The sequence below is a fragment of the Onychostoma macrolepis genome, chromosome 05 (assembly GCF_012432095.1).
Source record: "Onychostoma macrolepis isolate SWU-2019 chromosome 05, ASM1243209v1, whole genome shotgun sequence".
Lineage (NCBI taxonomy): Eukaryota > Metazoa > Chordata > Actinopteri > Cypriniformes > Cyprinidae > Onychostoma > Onychostoma macrolepis.
Window position 1 is genome coordinate 30,236,755 of NC_081159.1, and position 26,946 is coordinate 30,263,700.

The 26,946-nt window shown below is 41.9% G+C and overlaps 1 protein-coding gene and 1 pseudogene across 5 annotated transcripts in view; one reads left to right on the forward strand and one right to left on the reverse strand.

The window, feature by feature from the left end:
* The window catches only part of LOC131540563 (uncharacterized), a 252,006-nt pseudogene that overhangs the window by 187,800 nt on the left and 37,260 nt on the right, over nt 1-26,946 (forward strand).
* The window catches only part of LOC131540560 (integrin alpha-X-like), a 164,407-nt gene that overhangs the window by 130,742 nt on the left and 6,719 nt on the right, over nt 1-26,946 (reverse strand). For 3 of the 5 annotated variants that reach the window (XR_009271297.1, XR_009271296.1, XM_058775574.1), the window contains exons 3-4: nt 26,737-26,831; nt 26,069-26,124 (exon numbers count right to left, since the gene is read on the reverse strand). The exons of 1 other annotated variant lie outside the window; for it this stretch is intronic. Coding sequence is in view for 1 of the 4 variants with exons in the window: in XM_058775574.1 (XP_058631557.1) it covers nt 26,069-26,124; nt 26,737-26,831 (151 nt within the window). In the remaining 3 variants the exon portion in view is untranslated. Of the gene's footprint in view, nt 1-26,068; nt 26,125-26,736; nt 26,832-26,946 lie in introns of those variants that run through there. One more of the 5 variants, XR_009271299.1, reaches the window with a different exon arrangement.

Sequence of the window (26,946 nt, forward strand, 5' to 3'; positions counted from 1 at the left end):
GATGGATCGTGGATGCCATCAACACTGCCTACGAGTCCTCTGACCTCCCCTCGCCGATGGGAGTCAGGGCTCATTCCACTAGGAGTGTGGTGGCCTCCAAGGCCTTCCTTGCAGGTGTCCCAATACAGGACATCTGCAACGCTGCAGGATGGTCTACGCCCCTGACTTTTGTCAGGTTCTATGGCCTGGACATGCGGGCCACTCCAGGCTCTTCCGTCCTCTCACCCTAGATGTGCTCCGCAGGGATACACACTGGGCAGGGACTGGTAAGTGTGGCAGCGTTGATATCTGATTCTCCTAGCGTTCTCGGACGCAGCTCGAGTTCCTGAAGAGGAACTTCTTAGGTTACGTATGTAACCCCAGTTCCTCGAGGGAACGAGGCGCTGCGTCTCGGTACCACACTTCCGGCATCCCTGCCAGCGCTTGCTTCATTCCAGAGGCTGACGCCAGTTTCACCGCATGTGCTTTTGTACCAGCTGGTCATTACGTCACCTTGCCCCTGACATCTCGCCCATCCATTGGATTTCACTTGTATTCAGAGCCGGTTACGCTGAAGGCGTTCCCCTAGCGTTCTCGGACACAGCATCTCGTTCCCTCGAGGAACTGGGGTTACATACGTAACCTAAGACGTTTTTATTTTTTAAAGTGCCAAGAGGCCAGCGCCAGACAGTGAGTTGAGCATATGTTTGATAAATTTTAGCCTTCTCAAATCAACACGACTTGCCTAAAATAAAATCTATATACATAAAACACTTCATGCATTTCACAATATGAGCTATTAGGCACATATCCGATCGTTTGTGTGGAGAGTGGAAGCTAATGTGCGCTTTGCGCAACATGATCTCACAGAATTCCGTGTAATGACCACAGACTTAATTAACCCCAGAATCTGTGGTGGCATCACGGAATCGCCGAAAATTCCGTGATGGGCTCACAAAAGTGATACCAATGTAAGTCAGTGACAGGCATCAACCGTGGTCCATGCACGGATCCACTGGTTCAACACTTTAAATAGGAAACCCTTAGCATCAATATGCCGATGCGATACTGGGAAATTTATGGTCATCATTATTGCTCAGAACTGGGTAGGTTTAGGGTAGGGGTGGGGTCAGGTACTCCAGTGAAAGTATAAATTTATATACAAAATATAACTGCATCGGAGTCACTCTTTTTACGTGGTCCGATGCAGTGCTGGTGTTGAACCAGTGAATCAGTGCATGGACCACCGCTGATGCCTTCTGTGAGCCCATCATGGAATTTTCGGCGATTCCGTGATGCCACCACAGATTCGGGGTTAAATAAGTCCGTGGTCATTACACGGAATTGTGTGAGATCAGGTTGTAAAAGCGCTATATAAATAAAGATGACTTGACTTGACTATGGTGCTGATGGTGACAAGCCTATTGGCGTTTTCCAATATACCTCATTGCTGTGGCTGTTTTCAGCTAGCATCACTACAGAACCTTTAATGTTCTCATATCACACGACTGTATAACAATTCTGTGTCACATTTGAATGGATCAAGCGACTTGCTCACTTTTTAATTTATCACTTAATCATGACAGAAGCGCGGCACACGTTCGTCAGAGCTCTGCTTTGACGCGCGGCTGGCGGATGCATCGGGGAGCGCTGTTTCATGCTTTTGGAGTATTTGCTTTTTGCGGTTTCGCATGTGCTGTAATTAAAAAACAGCGCCTAATATCGGGGAGCTCTCTCTCGTTTCGGCGATCGGCCCACTACTTGAATGGAATGTCAGTAGCGTCAGAGCGCGCTGACTAGAGCAGATGAGTTTACTCGCCAATCACGCAACCACTAAACATCGCTGTGAGATCCAGTGAGAAGCCCTTGAATTCAGCGAAGAACACAAATGACTTGTATAAACTAGTATCAGTCAACTGATATAAACTAGTTTAAATCCAGATAAAACAGCGCTGACAAACAGCAGAAAAGCAATGTGTGCAACGATACAGAAGGCTTTTCAATCTACAAATTACCATCGTTTACCATGGATTTACTGTAGTAACATTAACTGCACCATGGTATTTTGGCAGAAATGTGGGGTATTTATATCAAATGTATTATATTAATGTGTATTAAATGTATTAAAGGAGTAATGGAATGTAATTAATAAAACTCAAAAAAATGTAATTTTACCAAATAAAAAAGGAGGTTGTTGCAATTTTTACAGATGTTACTGATTTTGATCATGAACAAATTTACATCTGCATCCTAACTCAAACTATAGCCTACTACTGTCAACTCAATGTCAAATGTGCATTTCTAAGAGACAATATATATATATATATATATATATATATATATATATATATATATATATATATATTAGGTGTCCCCGACTAAGGATTTTAATAGTGGAATCAGAATTTTCGAATCTTGCTGATAGTAGTCGAATCATGTTTGGGGGCAGGGCAAAATACATTACCGAGTCAAGTCAGACTCAGACATATAGACAGTCATAATTACTGACATTAACACACAGGGAAAATGTGTAACGTACGCCTCGCAGATACAAACGGAGTGAATAATGTTTTATGTTTTGATTAAAAGATAGTTAACATTAAACTTCAGCGAAACCCTTACGAATGCACAACATTTTTTACAATAGTGCTCTCATTATAACGTTATGTATATGACGGTTATTAATGTTCTGCATTTCTGTTTTGAGCTGCGCGCTTAATGACCAGTAGAATGAAGCATTTGATAGCAGGTTTTTTAATCAATGGGATTTAACTCATTTATCTCATATAGAATACGATTAATTATTTATACAACATAACGTTAATATAACAACTTATAGGCTATCTGCAGCGACTCAACCAAATGCATCTTATACCAGATAAATAATATATAAACGATATAGCCTATATAAACCGGCTGAAATGTTTTGAAATCATTTGTATCCTACCTGATCGAAAAAAAAATCCACTCTTTGAGTCTTGTTAAAGTTTTAAATCCTTGCTGCCAAGATGCTCCTCTGTCAGTCAGTCAGTTCACAGGAAAGTGAAATTTAAATCTATAATAGGGGTGGTTGGATTTATTCATGCAGGTTAAAATATTTATTTAAAGATTTTTTTTTCTTTTCAGATTCTTATTTACACCATCACCTTCAGTGAAGGCGGCCTCGCCCGTCTCCTCATCTGCTATGAAGGGATCTGAGAGGATGCACGCAGCACCTTTGATCTGCCAGTGTGTGTACACATAAGGATCTTCAGTGCCCCTCTGCTATGAATGGTTTGATCTTTTTAGGCAGATTTAAGGAGAATGCTGTCACTAGTGATTGTATTATCACTAACAGCTTCAGGGTTGGATGCGTCTGGCCCGCACCGGGGTCTGACTGCTCTAGCTGCAAGAGCATTGAGTCCAGCAAAGCATTACATGAGTCCAGCAAAGCACTACACTAATGATTACATTGAAACAGATCATCTCGCAATTATGCCCAGGGAACTGGTTCTTTTCGCTGGATTTGAAAGACACCGATAGCCCCCCACCATGGACGATTCTTGAGATTTGCCTTCGAGGGAGTGGCATATCAATACACGGTCCTTAGGACTGTCCCTAGCTCCTCACATTTTTACGAAGTGCATGGATGTGCCTCTTTCCCTACTGAGACAGATGGGAATCTGCATTCTGAATTACCTCGACAACTGGCTCATCCTGGCCCAGTCAGAGGACGAGCTACTATCTCGCAAATCCTTCCTCCTCAGCCACTTAGAATGCCTGGGACTAGAATTTCGCCAAAGGCGCGCTGTCCCCCAGCTAACAGATATCATTCCTGGGAACAGTTCTCGACTCGACCCAAATGAGGGTGGTAGTCATGCCAGAACGTGCACTGGCCATTCAGCAGCTCACGACCCCATTCAAAGTTGGAGCCTCTCGCCTTCTCAAAGCGTTTCAGAGGAATCTGGCCCTCATGGCCTCCATGTCTCCAGTATTTTAGATGGGCCTGCTTTGCATGTGGCCCCTTCAGTACTGGCTGAAACCACGAGATCCATCTCCTGGCGTCTTGGACGCCTCTGCATCAAGGTGGACCAGGCCTGCGTGGCAGCTCTGGCCCCTTGGAAAGACCCTCAGTGGATGGAACAGGGTGTTCCCCTGGGAATGGTCTACAGAAGGAAGGTGGTCTCGACAGATGCTTCCAACACAGGTTGGGGAGCGCTGTCCGATGCCAAACCAGTTTTCGTCCACTGGTCGAAAGAGGAAGGTCGGCTTCACATCAACTGCCTGGAAATGCTGGCAGTGTGTTTGGGCCTTCACACCTTTATGCCGGACCTAAGGGGACACCACGTTTTAGACAGCATGACGGTGGTGTCCTATATAAATCGCCAGGGCGATTCTGATAGAGCGCCTCTTAGAATGGGCTCAGCTCAACTTGCGTTCGCTGAGAGCAGCGCATGTGCCGGGCAGGCTGAAGTGAGAAGCAGACATGCTATCTCGGAGCAATGTCCCCTCAGAAGAGTGGATGCTGCACCCACCAACGCTTCAACGAATCTGGGAGATCTTTGGCAGGGCAGAGGTTGACCTCTTTGCCTCAGAAAACAACTCTCATTACCCAACTTATTTTTCGAGGGGACAGGGATGTGTTGGCCCACGAATGGCCCAACCTCCTCCTTTACGCTTTTTGCCCGATCGCCCTGATCCCGCAGATAATCAGGCAAATAAGGGAACAGAAACAGAAGGTTCTGTTAGTGGCCCCACTCTAGAGAAACCAGCATTGGTTAGCAGAGCTGTCACAGCTGCTCAAATCAGCCCGTGGCCCATTCCACGGGATCTCCTCTCTCAGGCGAACAGGACGATATGACACCCCTGGGCAGAGCTGTGGGCCCTGCATCTTTGGCCACTCGACAGGAGCCTGCAGGCCTCCAGGGGTGTGTTCTGAACACCATTTCTCAGGCTATAGCTCCGGCTACAAGACACCTCTACACCATTGAGTGGTCGGTGTGCTCCGCCTGGTGCTTAACCCGTGGTGAGGACCCGTTTGTCTGTGACGTATTGGTGATATTGTCCTTCCTTCAGGAGCTGTTGGATAAGGGGCACTCCCCATCCACGCTCAAGCTCTATGTAGCAGCGATAGCGGTTAAGTTAAAAATGATTTAACGCCGTTAACTCATAACTGCTAATTCTGTCTCTTTTTTCTTGACAAGAAGTGCATTTATTCAGCCGCAGAACGTCTTTACGAGCACATCAAACAGGAGACGTTTCAGACACGCGCTTCAACTTCACTTAAGCGGCAGGCACGAGTCAAACAAGCGCGGAAACTGTACTGTGCTCGCAGCGCGTGCTCTTCAATGCACGCACAAAGGTGCCGGCGTGCGCATAGCCTCATTTCATATCAAATCGTGAAAGAAACTACGAGCATGCAATGTCGTGATCAGTTAATTCATGAAGTTACCAAAAAGGCAATTAAAGGTGCCATAAAACTGTGCATGCATGTAATATGTTATATATGAGTTACTTTAAGAACATGTCTCTGAAATGGTTTTCAAAACTGTCCTGGAGCATCCTAGCACTGTTTCCCTCATCTAACACACCCGATTAAACTCGTCAGCTCATTAGTAGAGACTGAAATGGGTCAGAAAAGGTAGAGTTGAGAGAAAATACGATGCGTGTCAGATCCGCGTCACGTTCAGCGGCAAAAGCTCTTGAATAAATAGCAGCCAAAACAACCTAATAACCAGCTGCTGTGATGTCTGTTCATCAAGAACAAAAGAAAAAAGAGGAAATAGCTTTTATAGTTTTAAGGATTCATCTGTATTTAGTTTAGAATTTAGTGTTTGATAACTTTATTCAATTTCTGTATATTTCTGCTGAGGGGCACAGGTAGATAAATATGACATTTATTATAATGGGTTTATGTGAAGATTTTTTTAAGTTCACTTAAATTAGAAGTTATTTTTAAAGTCTAATAAATGTTAAAATTGATAGCTCTTAATTATAATGTAAAGTTGAATGGCTGTAGTCAATGGTTAAATATTAGGGGAAAACATTTTTATAGGGAAATCAGTATTAATTGGTTATTAATAGATTGAATGTGAAATTATTGCAATATAAAAGTATATTTAAAAACTTTAATGTTAGTTGGGATTAATTTGAGAAAAAATGTGTGATTAATTCGGGTTTTTTTTAATCGACTGACAGTACTAATATATATATATATATATATATATATGTGTGTGTGTGTGTGTGTGTGTGTATATATACAGGTGCTGGTCATATAATTAGAATATCATCAAAAAGTTGATTTATTTCACTAATTCCATTCAAAAAGTGAAACTTGTATATTATATTCATTCATTACACACAGACTGATATATTTCAAATGTTTATTTATTTTAATTTTGATGATTAGAGCTTACAGCTCATGAAAGTCAAAAATCAGTATCTCAAAATATTAGAATATTTACATTTGAGTTTGAATAAATGACCATCCCTACAGTATAAATTCTGGGTATCTCTTGTTCTTTGAAACCACAATAATGGAGAAGACTGCTGACTTGGCAATGATCCAGAAGACGAACATTGACACCCTCCACAAAGAGGGTAAGTCACAGAAGGTCATTACTGAAAGGTGTGGCTGTTTACAGAGTGCTGTATCAAAGCATATTAAATGCAAAGTTGACTGGAAGGAAGAATTTGGGTAGGAAAAGGTGCACAAGCAACAGGGATGACCGCAAGCTTGAGAATAGAGTCAAGTAAAGCCGATTCAAACACTTGTGAGAGCTTCACAAGGAGAGAACTGAAGCTGGAGTCAGTGCATCAAGAGTCACCACGCTCAGATGTCTTCAGGAAAAGGGCTACCAAGCCACTTCTGAACCAGAGACAACATCAGAAGCATCTTACCTGGGCTGTGGAGAAAAAGAACTGGACTGTTGCTCAGTGGTCCAAAGTCCTCTTTTCAGATGAAAGTAAATTTTACATTTCATTTGGAAATCAAGGTCCCAGAGTCTGAAGGAAGAGTGGAGAGGCACAGAATCCATGTTGATTGAAGTCCAGTGTGAAGTTTCCACAGTCTGTGATGATTTGGGCTGCCATGTCATCTGCTGGTGTTGGTCCACTGTGTTTTCTGAAATCCACAGTCAACGCAGCCATCTACCAGGATATTTTAGAGCACTTCATGCTTCCTTCTGTTGACAAGCTTTATGGAGATGCTGATTTCATTTTCCAGCAGGACTTGGCACCTGCCCACACTGCCAAAGGTACCAAAAGCTGGTTCAATGACCATAGTTTTACTGTGCTTGATTGGCCAGCAAACTCGCCTAACCTGAACCTGTAAGGTTATTGTCAAGAGGAAGATGAGAGACACCAGACCCAACAATGCAGATGAGCTGAAGGCCACTATCAGAGCAACCTGGGCTCTCATAACACCTGAGCAGTGCCTCAGACTGATCGACTCCATGCCACGCCGCATTGCTGCAGTAATTCAGGCAAAAGGAGCCCCAACTAAGTACTGAGTGATGTACATGCTCACACTTTTCATTTTCATACTTTTCAGTTGGCCAAGATGTCTAAAAATCCTTTCTTTGTATTGGTCTTAAGTAATATTCTAATATTTTGAGATACTGATTTTTGACTTTCATGAGCTGTAAGCTCTAATCATCAAAATTAAAAGAAATAAACATTTGAAATATATCAGTCTGTGTGTAATGAATGAATATAATATACAAGTTTCTCTTTTTGAATGGAATTAGTGAAATAAATCAACTTTTTGATGATATTCTAATTATATGACCAGCACCTGTATATATATATATATATATATATATATATATATATATATATATATATAGGCAACATCACTCAATGTTTTCACCATTACGACTGTTTAATAGTTCTATAAACAGTTCAATGAGCAAATACAATAATATTAGGTCACTTACATTTTTGCTGAATGATTCAGTGTTTTGAGCAAATTGGTTGAGTCAAAGTTTCATTAGCCCATGCATAAACATCTGATGAATCTGCCATTTGAATGAATCATTTGAATGAACGACTCAATGACTCATTAAACGCTCACTACTGGCACCTACTGGCGTTGAAAAGTATAATTTACACCATTGTTTGTAAATCCATTTTTTTTTTTTTAAAGAATCTCATAGTTTAATGTAGTTGTATTTTTCAGTGTAAATTATTTAATCTGATAACGTATAATAACAATCACATTATTATAATAGAATTTCTAGATCAAATGTAAGCATTTGAAATGAAATGAAATTCCATTGTCCTCATTTGTTAGTCACTTTGGATAAAAATGTCTGCCAAATTGTTAAATTACTAAATGTAATATATATATGCTCGATACCATAGAGCTCCCCCACATAACAAATCCCAATTTAACCCCTGTATATATATATATATATATATATATATATATATATATTGTGACAGTAGGTTGCCCTCCCCCTTATTGTCATCACCACCCCGTCCCTTATTCGCCGCCCTTCACCAGGCTCCTGACGGGAGTGGGTGTGAGAGGAGGGGCGTGGAAACAGCGAGGGCTGGCGGCGTGTGATGAGGCACACCTGAACTGAATGAAGCCTCATCACCGCCGCTGTTTAAATGCCAAGCGCGCCTCTCCTCGAGAGACCGGTCTCTTTCCCCGTGCATGCACGCTGGTGTCCTCGTGGGACGTGGGTCCAGGAAGGGAGCGTAGAGGGACTTCCGCGCCACCGGAGACGTGAGCTGCCGAACCCGCGGTCCGGACGAAAGCCGCACCCTTATTACGGCCGTCGGGCAAGGATGCCGGGCCATACAAGACCTGCCAAAGGTCGTGGACCAAGAGGAAGAGCAGCCGCTAAGATGAAGCCGCTGCCCCTAGCGCCCCAGACCAGAGCGGGAGCGCGTGCGGCCGCCGGACTCCGCCCCTTACCTGGACCCTCCCTTCCAGAACACTGCCCTCCTTCACAAGCCCTGCAGCACGACGAGGACACCATTTTATTTTGGACACTTTTTCCCCCTTGGACACTTTATTTTATTATTTCTGTTGAATAAAACCCACTGTGTCTGTCGTTGGCTCCTCCCGTCACAATATATATATATATGTATATGTCATGACAAGCATGAGGAGCACCCCTGCATCCATACTCCACCCCACTTCACTCGTGCACCTTCAAAAAAACAAAAACAGTGCATGACGCCCCTGCACACAGACAACGGTAGCACATGACATGATCACATGAGGGGCAAGGAACACATGAGAAACCAGGAAACTAAACTAAGAGCATGAATACAAAGAAAAAGACATGAACATCAACAAAACCGAAAACCGTGACAGATGCTTGCATTGCTTTGGCCGTTCAACAGGCATCTGGATGCAGTCTCGGATGAAAGTCTTGATTGTTTGAGAGTTCAAAGGTTCCTGGGGGTCATTGAGGCAATGGTAACTTTTGACTCTTTGTCTTTGAACTTTATTTTGCTTATGTAACAGGATTAGGTGTTGATGCAAATCATTTAAATATATATAGATATAATACATATAAATAAATATGATCATATGACACTCTGTTATGTATTGCGCGTTAATGATTGTTCTAATTATTCTGTATTTTCGTTGTATGCGATTGACAGAATTCCGTGTAATGTTCACGGACTTAATTAACCTCCGAATCTGTGGTGGCATCACGGAATCGCCGAAAATTCCATGATGGGCTCACAGAAGGCATCAGCCGTGGTCCATGCACGGATTCACTGGTTCAACACCAGCGCTGCATCGGACCACGTAAAAAGAGTGACTCCGATGCAGTTATACTTTCACTGGAGTACCTGACCCCACCCCTACCCTAAACCTACCCAGTTCTGAACAATAATGATGACGATAAATTTCCCAGTATCGCGTCGGCATATTGATGCTAAGGTTTCCGTGCGTGGAGCACGGCTGATGCCTGTCACTGACTTACATTGGTATAACTTCTGTGAGCCCATCACGGAATTTTTTCTGTGAGCCCATCACGGAATTTTTTCTGTGAGCCCATCACGGAATTTTCGGCGATTCCGTGATGCCACCACAGATTCGGAGGTTAATTACAAATTAGTATATGATAGATTGCTCTGATCTGTCATAGTCTATATTAGGAGTTAAACAGAGCGCAGTTGACCCGTGATTCTTACAGACCAAACCCCGCTGTTCGGCACGCATGTTATTTTGAGATTAATTTTCCAATTTACACGTTCAAGCAATTTTAAACCACAAGAAGAAGAAAAGAAAGAGAACTCAATTCGTTACTCAGGCGCTGTTTTCACACACAGCCAAAGCATGCACAAGCATAGGAGACATGTTTCAGACAGCACAGAAATACCAAGTTGCATTACCGAGTTGCGAAATACCGTCTCCTTGCATTTAAGATACATAGGCTACACATAAAATTATGTCAACCCTTCACGGTGCTTTAATTTTTTAATTTTTTTTTTGTTTCTTACTTATCAGAAAAATCATCCGATCTGTGACTCAAAATCAAATATATATATACATATATATATACAGTGGGGCAAAAAAGTATTTAGTCAGCCACCAATTGTGCAAGTTCTCCCACTTAAAAAGATGAGAGAGGCCTGTAATTTTCATCATAGGTATACCTCAACTATGAGAGACAAAATGAGAAAAAATAAAAAATAAATCCAGAAAATCACATTGTAGGATTTTTAAAGAATTTATTTGCAAATTATGGTGGAAAATAAGTATTTAGTCAATAACAAAATTTCATCTCAATACTTTGTTATATACCCTTTGTTGGCAATGACAGAGGTCAAACGTTTTCTGTAAGTCTTCACAAGGTTTTCACACACTGTTGCTGGTATTTTGGCCCATTCCTCCATGCAGACCTCTAGAGCAGTAATGTTTTGGGGCTGTCGCTGGGCAACACTGGCTAGGCCACTCCAGGACCTTGAAATGCTTCTTACAAAGCCACTCCTTCGTTGCCCGGGGCGGTGTGTTTAGAAAGACCCAGCCACGTTTCATCTTCAATGCCCTTGCTGATGGAATGAGGTTTTCACTCAAAATCTCACGATACATGGCCCCATTCATTCTTTCGTTTACATGGATCAGTTGTCCTGGTCCCTTTGCAGAAAAACAGCCCCAAAGCATGATGTTTCCACCCCCATGCTTCACAGTAGGTATGGTGTTCTTTGGATGCAACTCAGCATTCTTTCTCCTCCAAACACGACAAGTTGACATTCTCCCAATCCTCTTCTGGATCATCCAAATGCTCTCTAGCAAACTTCAGACGGGCCTGGACATGTATTGGTTTAAGCAGGGGGACACGTCTGGCACTGCCGGATTTGAGGCCTTTGTTACTTTGGTCCCAGCTCTCTGCAGGTCATTCACTAGGTCCCCCCGTGTGGTTCTGGGATTTTTGCTCACAGTTCTTGTGATCATTTTGACCCCACGGGGTGAGATCTTGCGTGGAGCCCCAGATCGAGGGAGATTATCAGTGGTCTTGTATGTCTTCCATTTTCTAATAATTGCTCCCACAGTTGATTTCTTCACACCAAGCTGCTTACCTATTGCAGATTCAGTCTTCCCAGCCTGGTGCAGGTCTACAATTTTGTTTCTGGTGTCCTTTGACAGCTCTTTGGTCTTGGCCATGGTGGAGTTTGTAGTTGGACAGTTTGAGGTTGTGGACAGGTGTCTTTTATACTGATAACGAGTTCAAACAGATGCCATTAATACAGGTAACGAGTGGAGGACAGAGGAACCTCTTAAAGAAGAAGTTACAGGTCTGTGAGAGCCAGAAATCTTGCTTGTTTGTAGGTGACCAAATACTTATTTTACCGAGGAATTTACCAATTAATTCTTTAAATTGTTGTTAATTATAATTAATTGTAATCATTACATTTCCTTTTTGAACTAATTTGCTTCATTTTTGTTTTGTTTTGTTTTGTTCTATGTGCCATGTGCTCTGCTGTCATTGTCTAAACTCCACCCTTCATGATACATGAATGGGTTCATTTGCGACACCTGTTCTGCCAGCAGCCATATCAACCAGTAGCCCAAGACCGGTTGTCCATTGAAGCTATGCAGGGTTGAGCCTGGTCAGTACCTGGATGGGAGACCTCCTGGGAAAAACTAGGTTGCTGCTGGAAGAGGTTTTAGTGAGGCCAGCATGGATGCTCACCCTGTGGTCTGTGTGGGTCCTAACGCCCCAGTATAGTGATGGGGACACTATACTGTAAAAAAGCACCATCCTTCTGATGAGATGTTAAACTGAGGTCCTGACTCTCTGTGGTCATTAAAAATCCTAGGATGTCCTTCGAAAAAGAGTAGGGGTGTAACCCCGGCATCCTGGCCAAATTTACCCATTGGCCTCTGACCATCATGGCCCCCTAATCATCCCCATACACTGATTGGCTTCATCACTCTGTCTCTTCTCCACCAATAAGCTGGTGTGTGGTGGCGTTCTGGCGCAATATGGCTGCCGTCGCATCATCCAGGTGCCAGAACCCCCACAATGTAAAGCGCTATATAAATGTAACTAATTATTATTATTATTATTATTATTATTGTTCTCCCTCATTACCCTCCTAATTTCCTTCCTTATTTATTCCCCTTGTGTCCCTAGTAAAAAAAATAAAATAAAAAAATCCCATGATTTATTTTAAATACATTAATTTCATACAAAGCATACTTCAAATCCATTAACATATCTAATAACAAATCATTTAAGAATTTATATTAAAGTAGAATTAAACTTTATTTGGAGTTTTTTCTTTATTTTACAATGCACGTTTCTTAATAGTATGCATAAAAGGTGTTTTAATATCATTAAAATATTGTACGATCTCTGTATAATATATAAGTATATCAGTATAATTTCTTTAAATGCAAGATTAAAAGTGTATCTGTATTTTACTGTATCATACATTTATTTTTAGTATACTTAGCAAAAAATAAATGTATTTCATATACATTTTAGTATATTTATTTATTTTCACTAGGGGTTCCATTCCTGTGCTAGTTTATTGTCAATGGTTTTCTGGTAGGTGTTGATGTGCATTGTTTTGTCCTGTCATCCCTTGCTATGCCGTGTATTTATTAAAAGCATATTTTACATAAATTTGATCTATATGTAAAATTATATGAGCATTAACATTTACATATGAGACATAAATGTCAAAATATGTATTATACATAGATAAACATACATTATAAGGTATACATTTTTATGTCAATACATGAAATTGCTCCAATTTCTTATAGGTTTCACATATAGCTGTGCATTTCATACATAGCTGTGCATACATGAACATTTCTGTTTTTACTCTATATAAGTATATATTTCTCATATATTGATATTTCATATATGTACATGCATTTTAATTTGCTTATGGGGCTCCCTGGGGCTAGAAGCTTGATTGTATTCCTCTTTTGCCCCTGATGGCTGTTTGTGCATACTTCACTCTCCAGAAAGGTTTAGGTTGATTCAGGATATCAGGTTGTTTGTTCTTTTTGAACCTCCCTGTATTTCTGAAGTTTGGCTTGTTAGCAGTTGGCTGAGTTGTTAAGCTCTTTTCTAAACCTCTTCACCAGACTCAGTGGGGATTTCTTTAAGACTGCAAGGGAAGCTCGGCTTCCCCTATAATGTCAAAAAAATAATGGTCAAATATGTACTATTGTGTTAACATTTTATTGACTAAAAATGCGTTAGAACACGTTCATATCGAAGATGAGTTAATTCAGAATCAGCTACATATAGCAGGTCGGCTGACCCGATTTCCTTCTCATACATTCCCGTAGCGTCACAGTGCATTTCCCTGTTGAAGCCTAGCGTCCATTGACTTCAATGGGGCTGCTTTGAACAGTTTTTTTCAGTGCTTCGAAACTAGACGATCATTGGAAAAATGCTGCGATTATGTCCCGCCCATGGACGCTCAGTGTCTCTGGGGGTGAATGGAGGAGTGGGCTGGCCTGGACTCCGAGCTTCTGCGTGATGATTGGAAGGTGTGTCAAAAGACTGCATCTCCTTTTGATTGACAGTGATTTTGTATTATAAAAAGCTATTCGAGTTCAGTCCCATCGCGGATTTTGCAGGTGTAGTCGAAAGACAAACTGCTGCAACCTATTTCTTGGTATTTGCTTGGCGAAATTGCTAGCCAATTTTCATCATACATTTCACACAATTATACACTAGGGTTGCATGATACACCGGCACTACAGTAGTATCGAGATACAAAAGCTTAAAAATACCCGCGGTGCCATTGCATTTTTTAAACGGTAGTATCGCCCATACGGTACCGTAAGATATGTTTTAACCGTTTAAAACGTTCATTTGAACATGCCAGCAGAAACATTACAAGTTGATTGCCAAATGTCTTTCTGCTGTGCTCTGTGTAGTATAGTCTGTGTATACGCGTTATATGGTATTAAGTGTTTCCCGATGCTTCAGTTCAGTTTGCAATAAGTTGCACTCAGAAGAAAGGTCTGATTCAGACCATCTGATGTCATTTTAAAAAACATCAGCTCAAGCATCACTTATTCAACATCATAATATCTTACAAGAAAGTATTCTCGCAGTTTTATTCATTTGACCACTTCTAGAACAGGTGTAATAGTTCGTTTCTGGAAGCGTCTTTGCGATCACGAATGCAAATCCATCCATAGCGGCTTTGCACTTTTGCACTTATCAATCATTTATCACTTACATTTATCACTTGCACTTATCACCTGTATATTTTTATTCATTTGTAATGTTATGTTTTAATATACATGCTACTAACTCGGAAATTTCAAGATATGCGAGCAAAAAATGCTCCTGACACTTAGGCAATACGACACGAGCAAGAGTGCTGTTTTTGTTTCGTTTCTGTGTTCGATCCAAATCCGCGTTGGCTTGGGCAAATCACTGATTCACCAAGCATAAAAACAGTCATTTGATTCACTCCTGAAGGATTCAGCTGTTTTGAAAGAATTGTTTGAATGCCACCTGCTGGCCGTTTTTAAGTTTCCCATCTAAAAGTAGGCATATTACATTATTTTCCAGCATATTTCTATATTCAGAATTTAGTATTTAAAACATTAATCTCATAACATTATTTACGCAATTATAAATACATGCTGAATTGAGTTTTGTTTAGATCATTTCATGGATAACAATAGCCAGTCATTCATTCACATTAATTAAGTATGAAAATGAGCTTCCCCTCTTTGAAAGACCAGCAGCTGCCACTGACCAGACTACTACCGGCCAAAAATTTTCAGTTTACTTATGGCTTTTTCAATTGTTAAAGCTCTTATTAATCCCTCTGATTAAGCCGCACTAAGGTCAGTTATATTTGGTTGTTAGGCCTCCTTGGTGTTCTGATCTTTGCCCCAACATCATAAGGATGGGTGTGCAAGAGGTTGAGTTTTTCACAGCAGAACAGCATGTCATTAGAATGCCAATTAGCATACCAATGCATCTACCACTCTCTCGGCTTCTCGGTCAGACAGTGCAGAATCTTTTGGCCATTTAGTGAAATAATCCATAGCCGTCAGCGCAAACCTGTTACCCCTCTTCAAACATAGAAAATGACCAATTATGTCCAACCCCACCCCCTTCATTGGGCCCCCTATGGGGAACTGTTGAAGGGGAGCGAGGGACCAGCCAGGCGGGCATTTCCAGGCAGTGCAACTATCACACCACCAACAAAAATCCTCCACATCTCTTCTTTTAAGTCCCCAGTAGAAACTCTGCCTAACACGTTTGAGTGTTTTTAAAACCCCAAGTTTTCAGAACCCACTGTCCCATGGGCAACCCTGATAACCTCCTCATTAGGGCTGGGCAATATATCGCATGCGATATGCATGCGCATCTCATCAGTAAAGCGTCTCGTCCTTGATTAGCGGTGAATCTCCATCACCTGTTTTCAAATGGAGCGGCATTTAATACACAGAGTCAGGTTCACTTACAAGTTAGGCAATATCGCTCATTATCGGCGATTCATCTGCGATAATGAATGCGATATTGCGTAGCTTGTCAGTGATCTACGGCTCCGTGTATTAAATGCCGCTCCATTTGAAAACAGGTGATGGAGATTTACCGCTAATCAAGGAACTGGCTTTACTGATGAGATGCGCATGCATATCGCATGAGATATATCACCCAGCCCTACTCCTCATGCAGCAATCTAGGCATCACCAAGTGCCACCTCCCCTCCCCAGTGGCGGGGTCCTTCCACTCCCTTTGTAACACCCAGTCTTACAGGTGCAGGTCCTTAAATTTGAAACTAATAAACTAATATTTCCCCCTAAGTTTTTTTGTGGACAGCGAGAAAATGGCCACATTCCTCCCATGAAGATCGCTGCTAAGTTTGGACCCACTAGATAACTGGCAGCAGGTCTGCATCTTCCTCTTGCTGCCAGCTCTTTCCCCCTACAGTCAGCCCCACCTCTCTTTTACCCTTCATTGTTGCTAATTCACCCACCACTGTGTGTAGTCGGACAGTGGGGGGTTCCAGCTTGCCACTTGCTGGAACTACATCTGGTCTTATCACTGTCACAGTCAATCCTGTATCCACCAGTACTAAACACAGAACCCCCTTGGGCTGTTCAAATTGACCAAACGCTGTCTCAGTGCCCCGACATGTGTCTTGTCTATTTTCAGGATTAATCAGTAACAAAAAGTTCAGAGCATCATCTGTAAAGCACATAGCCAGTTCAAGAGCTTTTTCCAACCATTTCCCAGCACGAGCCAACAGTTCAAACTGTGCATGAAAAGATTCAATCTAATCTAGATTAAAGACCCATCTCTTTACCCGGTTTACACATAACACACTAAGATGTCTATTATTCAAATCCGTAAAAGGATTGTTAGGCTGCATTAATTAGGTCAACCGGAACCAGGAACACTTCCCATAACACCCAATGTATTTGTTACAATGTAAGAAGAATGGCATCTATGCTAATATTAGTTTATTAGTTATTAGTTTCATTCTTATTCCGAGGTCACCGTAGCCACCCAGATCCAGTCTGTATCCAGATCAGATGGTCACTCCAGTCACCCGGATCCAGTCTGTATCCAGTCCAGATGGTGGATCAGCACCTAGAGATTACCTCTACAGCCCTGAATGCCAGCGGAGATCATGACAACTAGATGACCCCCAGACAGATTCCCTGCGAAGACCTCGTCACAAAGCCACGGGAACCAGATGAGTCCTCTGAACAATCTAAACTTGTTGCAGCCTGGAATTAAACTGCTGGTTTCGTCTGGCTAGAGGTCAGATGTTTAACAGCCACCACAGCCGCGGCAGCGCGGGTGCCATGTCTGTTTACATTCGAAGACAGCACGGTTCCGTGCACATGTGCATGCATTCCTCTGCTTGAAAACAAGGCACAGCGTATGCATGGTTTAAGTCAGCAGCAGCACGTGCATGCATCGAGATACTCTCGATAATGGATATTTTTGTTTTCTTTGCGCACAAAAAGTGTTCTATTAGCTTTATAAAATTATGGCTGAACCACTGATGTCACATTGAAAATGATGAAATGCCATAATGAAATGCCTTTAACTGAAAATTGAGTGTTTAATCTTGTCATTTTACATTATTGACACACTATTTTCCTATTTTGATATTGGAAAGTTGCTTTGACACAATCTGTACTGTTAAAAGTGCTATATAAATAAAGGTGACTTGACTTGACTTGACTTGACTATTTTACCGATGTCATTACTACGTTTCTGAGTCTAGGAACATTACAGTTGCATTGCTCTCTATGGAGGGTCAGAAATCTCGTGGATTTCATTAAAAATATCTTAATTTTCAAGTTTATTAGATCCATATAGCACAGTATGATTTGTAATGATCTTATGGGATTGCTAAAATTGTGCAGTGTGTAGAAGGCTTAAGACTATATGGGCCTTGCTAAACTGCCCTTGAGGTTGAGTTTGTCACAACACCCCTCATTTAAGAGGGTTGTTATGCTAAGTACTCTGCCCCCTTAGAGCTCTGTGCTGTAGGTTGTTAGGCTCTCTGTGAGCCTCCCTGATAAGCAGCCCTTAAGCTAAGCTTGAAGTGCTCCCCTTGCTTTAGAGGGTTGTTATGCTGAGCACTTCACTCCTTAAGCTGCTTTTTCATCTTAAAAGTATAAATAAATTATGAGCTATGCTCTCAATATCAAAAGCAGAAATGTTAATTCATGCATTCATGACCTCAAGGTTAGATTATTGTAATGTTTTATTGCAGTGCTTTTCAATCCTGGTCCTGGGGACCCACCACTCAGCACATTTTGTATGTAAGCTGCTTTGACACAATCTGTATTGTATAAAGCGCTATATACAGAAAATGTGACCCATGCTGGCAAAATGAGTCGGAATGCACATGGACTAATTTTGAACTACATGCAAAAAAAGTGAAAAATGTTGATTTTACTGCTGAAACTCTACTCCGCCATCACTGATTCTGTCCTCTGCACATCAATATCTGTCTGGTTCAGCTCAGCTACTAAATCTGACCTCAGAAGACTACAGATTCACTCAAACATTCTGTTATGTCATAAGTGAACATTTGGGGAACTGTTGGGGGAAAAACATCTGACATGTAACATTACATTAGATCCGTGCGTTACAGAAGGTTGACATAGGCTGTCTGTCTCATTAATGTTAACCTAACAATAAAAGAAAAAAGGGAATCACTCGCTGCTCTTGATTGAACTGATTTTGTAGTTTAAGACACATGAGTAAAGAAAAAAGTAGATAATTAAAAAAGTAAAGTACAAAATTAGTAAAAATGAAAGGAGATTATGATTTGACCGCATATGTGGCATAGACCGCATAGACATATACTTTTTTACAATCTGAAACATTGCTCATATTTTTGTGTGTAAGAGATAATGCACAGTAAGGCTATGTTCACACTTGGCGTCTTTTTTGAAGCTGCCAGCGTCTGTTTTACATTATAATCCTACGGAGTAAACCGTGTTTTCAAAAAAGTCCTGAGCGCTTTTTAAAACGCTGCCACCGGCATCTTTTTCTGCAGCTCAGAGCGTCTTTTCAAGTGGAAAAAAGTTTAACTTTTATGGAAAAAACGCCCTACGTCAAGCGCCTTTTTGACGGCTGACCAATGACAAGCGAGTGGCAAGTCGTTTCCATAACAACAAAAACAACAAGAAAAAAGGAGAAGATAGCCGGTAGACAGGTTGTACTAGTTTCGGAGCACAAGAAGTTAACCTGGACTAAATTGGTGGAAGCACCATACAGTTTCCTTCCCCGTATAATGCCGCACTCCCACAAACGTCGTTGTGAACCGACGCCCTCACCCTTAACTTCAAAATCCGACATTTCTGCAGCACACAGCGGTTTAACTACCGCTGCAGCTGTTGTTATAGCAACAAAAGACGCCCTCGGCTACAATTTGTAACCAAAACGCTGCCAGCTTTTTATTTGACTAAAAAAGCGCTCGTCAACTTTTTCTAGTCAAAAAAGACGCCAAGTGTGAACACGCCCTAAGCCAGTCTAATAACAAAATCTGGTAACACTTTAGCATAGGGACCAATTCTCACTCTTAACTACTTTCTTATTAGCATGCCTATTAATTAACATATTGGTTGTTTATTAGTACTTATAAAGCGTACGTTCTGCCTGACCATATTCTACATCCCTAATTCTAAATACCTAAACTTAACAACTACCTTACTAACTATTAATAAGCGGCAAATTGAGGCAAAAGTCGTAGTTAATAGTTTGTTAATAGCGAGAACTGGACCGTAAAATATAGTGTAACCACAACCCACTCCCTAACTTGTAATAAGGTTATGTATTCCAAAGAGTGTCCACAGTAATAATAATATGTACGTTAAAAGTGTCTATAAATTTTTTTGGAAACTGTAGTTCCCTTTCAGTCGGTCACTTCAAGTCACATCGGTGACCAATGAATTGGGATCTCGCTTAGAGAGAGCAATCCACTTCGAGTGTAAACTAAACGAGCCAATCCACATTGGCATGTGACGACTGCATCCAACGCATACTCAGCTTTTCGCTTCGGAGCCAAGCCATTACATCGTTTTGCTCCTGACTACTCTACTGAGAGAAGACGACTGAATGAGTTCAGCGGTGCTGGTGGTACGGCGCTTTAGCGGTGGTGGTTTCCCGTGTCGAGTGGGTTGCACACATCAGGCTGCACTACCCCCTGTTTTTGTTGCAGGTGACCATCTATCCTGTGCGCTTCAGCACGCTAAAAGAGCATTCACGGGTGCGTCTTTTTAAAGACAACGTTGCGTCTTTGTAAAGACGACGTACTATAGACAACGTATCACCCGTGCGTTTATGGATGTGGTCGTTACCTGGCATCAGGTGATGGTCACGATCGCTCCCTCGTGTGTCTGGGCATTAAGCACGCTGGGGTGGCGTTCGTGGATGAGTCATGTTCTCATTGCGGGAAGATGACCATCTGGGATTTGCGGGCCATGCTCCGTTACCTCAAAAGGGGTGGAGCTCCGTTGCCTCTGCCTCGATCTAGTTCTCATCCTGGTGAAAGGTCATGCGGGGGCTACTTCAGGCAGTCTGAGGCGGTCTGAGAGTAACAGTGATGGAAAAAAAAACCCTCCAGGGAACCAACCCTCGGGGAATCATCGCTCCTCTTGCACTCTGCAACCAGTTGAGCTGCCAAAGGAATGTGTTGGTCCCTCTACAAGGAGCGTACCAGCAGTATCCTTCAGCACTTCTCCCAACGATCGGATGTTGACCACTGCATCGGAGGGTGAGCCGGAACTTTCTGGAGAGGAAGATTCGGCTGCGCTGCCGCCCTTCAGGATGGTAGCAATGCCTCAGTCGGATCCGGAAATGACGGCTATGCTTTCCCGGGCCGCCATGAAGGTAGGGCTCGAGTGGAGACCTCCACCGTGTCCCGAGCCCTCAAGGTTGGACGATTGTTTTTTTGGGGTGGCCCGCGCTGGTTCTTAGTGCCCCGCCCCGGTATCATTCTTCCCGGAGGTGCATGAGGGGCTTACCAGGTCGTGGACAGCACCTTTTTCTGCCGAGAAACTGACCTGCTAACTCCTCCTTCCTCACCACTCTCGACGGTAGTGCAGCTAGGGGGTAAACTGTGTACAGGTCCCTGCGTTCCACCTCATTGCCCCACTGTCAGTGGTTCCGATGGTCCCGGTTGTACGGTCTTTGGGTCTCTACCCAACCCGTCTCACTTTTTCCTGAGGACCATCAGACTCGGCTATGCGATTCAGTTTGCCTGGTGTCCCCCCAAGTTCTGGGGTATCCACTTCACATCAGTGCTCATGAGAGCACCAAAAAGAGCAAACTCTCCCTGAAGCAGAGGATCTCTTTTCTCAATATGGAGTTGGATTCGGTCGAACAGACAGCATGCCTCATGCAGGAACGTGCTCAGTCGGTGTTGAACTGCCTGAATATGTTCAAGAGCAGGACGGTGGTCCCACAAAAACAGTTTCAGAGGCTCCAGGGAGATGTGGCAGCTGCAGCTGCAGTCAGGCTGCTGGGGCTGATTCATATGAGACTGCTTCAACACTGGCTCCATGGCCAAGTCCCGAGGTGGGTGTGGCAATGAGGCACTGCCGCTAAACCTTCACCCTGTGGTCATACCTTGCATTTCTCTGGGCAGGAGTGCCGCTAGAACAGGTCTCCATGCATGCTGTGGTTTACACAAATACCTCTACCACCGGCTGGGGGGCCACGTACGACAGGCATGCAGTGTCAGGGGTTTGGATGGAACCCCAACTGCACTGGCACATCAACTGCTTACGAGGCAAGCACGTGCTGGTCCACACAGACAACACTGCGACTGCTGCATACATCAACCGACAAGGTGGTCTATGCTCCCGTCGCAACTCGCCCGCCACCTCCTCCTCTGGAGTCAGAAGCATCTGAGGTCGCTTCATGCCGTTCATATTCCAGGTCTGCAAAACCGTATGGCCGACGAGATGTCACGAGCTGCGCTCCCCGAAGAATGGAGTCTCCATCCCCAGACGGTCCAGCTGGCACACAGCTGGCCGCGGGGTCTGCGCAAGTATGCCTTTCCCCCAGTGAGCCTTCTCGCACAGACGCTGTGCAAGATCAGGGAGGACGAGGAGCAGGTCCTGCTTGTGGCGCCTTACTGGCCCACTCGGACCTGGTTCCCAGAACTAATGCACCTCGTGACAGCCCCTCCCTGGCAGATTCCTCTGAGGAAGGATCTACTGACTCGTTCTCGGTTACGCATGTAACCCTCGTTCCCCGAAGGAGGGAACGGAGACGTCACGTCCCATCACCACAGCTGCTGTACCATCACTGAGCAGCCAGGTCACCGGCTCGGCTTCTCAGCGAAAACCAGGTATCGTTGCACCTTCTAATTATACTCATATATATATATATATATATATATATATATATATATATGAGTATAATTAGAAGGTGCAACGATACTCTGGTTTTCGCTGATATATATATATTCGCTTGTCACCGACGTGACGTCTCTTTTCCCTCCTTCAGGGAAGGAGTGTTACATACGTAAAGCTGGCTGCACACTAGACGATTTTCAAATCTTAACCCCCTGGGGTCGAAGCACGCACCAGTGCGGGCTGTCTCATATTTTTCTTATGACCGCGAAAAGAGCTAAAAATACTCCATGAGTTTTGATCATACAGATAAGAATAAGGTATCGTTTGAAACTGCAAAGGGTCTACTTTTATTTGTGTATAGTCATAATAACAACAAAACAATGTGCTTTTAAAAAATAAAGATAATAAACAGGGTGCGTTCTCTGATGGCTCTGTCTCTGTCACCTCTCTTCACAGACACGTAAATAAAACAACATGAATCTCCGCAAATACTCGCCTCAAATACATGAGAAATATATGTATAGAAAGCTTGAAATGTCTACTTTTAAATTAAGTAAGTCACGTCCAAAACAAATATTCTCTGTTAAAGTAATCCGTATGAAACCAACGCGATGTCCAGTTTTCCGGTCTCAACTCATTATATCTAATGCAGTCACGCCCACGAGCCGATCGCGCTTTTCACATTCAAACATCCGTGAGGTGGAGTAATGACGTGAGGCGCGCGCGAATGTAAACAAAAGTCCTTCCAAACAAAGAACGAAGTTCATCCCAGCTACTTGCTATTTCTGGAAGAAGATCTGCTGAGAGAAATAACCCAGAATTTCAAAATGTTTTTATTTATTTTTTTATTTATTTCCTTCAGAGCACATAAACAATATACACTATGGAAATGCCAGGTAGCCTATCTGATGTTCATTTATATATTTCAACATGGCACACTACCAGTCAAAAGTTTTTGAACAGTAAGATTTTGAATGTTTTTGTAAAGAATCCTCTTCTGCTCACTAAGCCTGCATTTATTTGATCCAAAATACATAAAGTTGTATTTCCTAAAGTAGTAATATTGTCAAATATTTTTACTATTTAAAGTTGGCATGAAATCAAAATTGACTATTCTTATTTTTTGATGGAATACTGTAGTGTTTATTATAATCAAAAATGTTAACCTCCCCTCCCCCTCAAAACGACTCATCTACTCATTTATTGCGCTGACACCAGTCATGAGGGAGTACCTTACCCTTAAACACTGAAAATATATTAGGATATTATGACAACATTACTCTTAGGACATCGCAAACTAATTTGTTTAATGAATATGACTTAACCTGATGGAGGATGCGCTCAGTCATTCAGGCAGTCTCTCTCTCTCTTTCTCTCTCATGCGCGCGCACGCTGTTTAGGCATGTTTTGTGCTGTTGATCGTAGTCCTCATCCCTAATAAATAAAACATTTATTCATGCTTGGGTGTCGGCGGTGAATCCAGTGGCGAGAAATCCCCTACCACTATCTGCAAACTGGCATTTCAGATCTGCCTCCATTTTGTTAGTAACGCCCCAACTTCCAACGATCCAATCAATTTCCGAAGGACGAAATCAAGTCCCGCTCCCTCTCATTTCAGATGCCGTTTCACTCGGATATACGTCACAGTAGAGAAGAAAATACAGTCGCAACTTCCGTTTCATGCCTTTAAAATAACTGGTTTCTATTTGAATATATTTTATTCCTGTGATCAAAGCTAAATTTTCAGCACCATTACTCCAGTCTCACTCCAAGTGTAACAATATACACTATACCATTCAAAAGCTTGGAGTCAGTATATATATAAATTAAAACTTTTATTTAGCACACAAGTGATGATAAAGACATTTATCATGTTACAAACGATGCTGTTCTTTTGAACTTTCTATTCATCAAAAAAAAAAAAAAAAAAAAAACTGAAATTCTTCTCAGCTCTTTTCAACATAATAAATGTTTTTAAGCAGCAAATCAGAATATTACAATGATTTCTGAAGGATCATGTGACTGGAGTAATGATGCTAAAAAGTCAGCTTTGATTGTTCCTAATAAACTGCTTAACTGCACTCGCAAGTGAATCTGAAGTTATTTTGCATGAATAAATATAAATATATTCTAAATAAACTACAAACAAAAAATATATAAATTTATTTTGTCCTCAAATGCTTTCTTGTAACTCTTCCCTCTCAGTCACACACCTGACTAAATGGCTCATTATGCAGCTCATTATGCGGGCCTTTGTCTTCTCAGGTGTGAGTCACAGCATTATCCAGGATAGTTCACGCCCTCTCGCATAGACCCTTTCTACTCAAAAAGTGACTAAGAAAATTTAAATCAATATATTGTTTTCTGTGCGCAAGTAAACAAGATGATTTTCACATCATTTTGAAGCAAAAACTCTAGACTACTTTTCTCAAAAGTATTGTGAACAAATGTTCTGTATGTTTTTTATGGCCTTATTTCAGTGACTTCAAAATTGTAGTTTTTCACTAACCACGCATAAACATTGCTTTCTCAAAAACACAATCATGTACATAAATGCTGCTAACATATTATTGTAGCCCAGTTTGTGCTGATTACAGTGTTATTAGACTTTAGCCATTTATATGTTTCTAAGCAACTGAAAAAAGCACAAATGTCAGGGCATGTCAAAACTTCTCCAGGCCCCCAAAACACCCTCAGACCCACAGTGACACGTGATCTCACGGAGACTCGCGAGATCAAACGTGACTAGAGAAGAAAAACAAATAGAGGACAATCGACGTCGTCAGCTGGCTCTCCTGGCTTGCGTTCTGTTTCACAGGGAAAATCGATCGGGAACAGATAAATAATCGTAATGACACCACACAATAGAGGATTTTTGGACAAAAAATCACTTGCGACAAGCCGCGAATCCAAATTGTTCTTGGGTGTCCCCAGAATGTGTCTGTGAATTTTCAGTGCAAAATACCCCACAAATCATTTATTATAACATCTGGAAAATGTAATTTTTTTGGCGTGTCTAAAAAAGAGCTGGGTTTTTTTTTTTGTTGTTGTTGTTGGTTTTTTTTGTATGTGTGTATCACTTTAAATGCAAATGAACTGCATATTCCTTCCCTGTCTTTAGAAGAGGGCGTAGCGTATATGTCTCTGCTTTGTATACCTACAGTAATAAACAGCCGTTAGATGCAACATGACTGACCGATGTTCAGCCATACATATGGGAAGCCAAACACACTGAAAGTGGGCTGAAACAATGCAATGTTACAGAGCTTGCACCGCACTGACCTGTCATCAACGTGGCTGAATGGGACTCGACAGCGCAGGAAGGATGTGTTTGCTAGCACTAACGAACAGAGAGCGCAGCGTGAACTAATCTCACCAGCAGGGCGCTGATCAATTAAAACCAACACAATTTACCGAGGGTAGAAACTACGGTAATGCAGGATTGTCAGTCAATGGCCATGGGTGGGCCTAAACAATGTGACATCATATTGTTCAGAGAATCAGAACGGCAGGCCTATTGAGACTTTGGTTTAATGGGGATTAAAAAATAAGGAGTGGGTTTTTATCATTGCAGGGTGGTTATGTTCACACACTGCCAATACACATTTATGTCCAAACACCATGTAAAAGTGGATTTTGCATAATAGGTGCACTTTAAAAAATTTATAACATTGGCATTTATGCGTACATCAGGACTAACACATTGCATCAACTTCTTCCAAGATGGACAAGAAACAAGGGAGTAAACTGGAGACACCCTAACTTGTTTTTACCACTGCAATCGTAATCAACACTACTTACCAATGCTTGATTATCATCACAGGCAAGAGCCAAACCAAATGCAATGCCTGGATTAACTGAAAGGGAAATCAAATTTTAGCGGCTAATTTATATAGCATATTTCACAATACATTTCAATACGTTCGAAAGCAGCTTGACAAGAAGTAGTGCAAATGTTAAGTGGCATGTGTAAGGACTTTTCTGTCCTCTGTCATGTTGAAACTTTCACACAAAAGTTGGTGATTTACTTCCTCTTTTTGAGTCAGGAAACAATCCATTTCTCATAGTTCTGGTTGTCAAAGCTGTTAATAGCAAAAATAAATAAAAAATAGATGATTTTACCATCAACAGCTGTATTAAAATGAGCATAATAAATCTACACTGAAGAGCATTGTCGGGACATGGGTATGGTTCATGAATGTCAAGCCGGGGCCAGCTGTATTTGGCCAAAAGTTGCAAGTTGTAGTTGGCCGAAAAAATAAAATAAAGTTACATTTTACATATGTGACCTTTTCCATTTTGACAAGAAGAGCAAAAAAGTGGATTGTAGGAACCTGTAGGATTTATTGTATGGCACTTGTCATTTATTGTTGGAAAACAGCTTTGAAGCATACTACAGTATTAGCATATGTCTAAAAATGTATTTTGTTAGTGTTTTTATGTTCTGTAATAGTGTTGAGGAGTCTAACCTGTCAGTGGGAGCAGCATACACTGATTACCACTGTAAGAACACCTATAAAGACCACCAGTTCCATTATAAAGGGTAGGGGCCGTCACTAACACACTAAAAGAGAGCAAAGCAATTATGAGAATAGGAAGGATATGCAGTGGTGGAACAGGACATTAACGAAACATTATTGCAACTGCGTTAACTTCTGTATATTATGATTCAGATATGT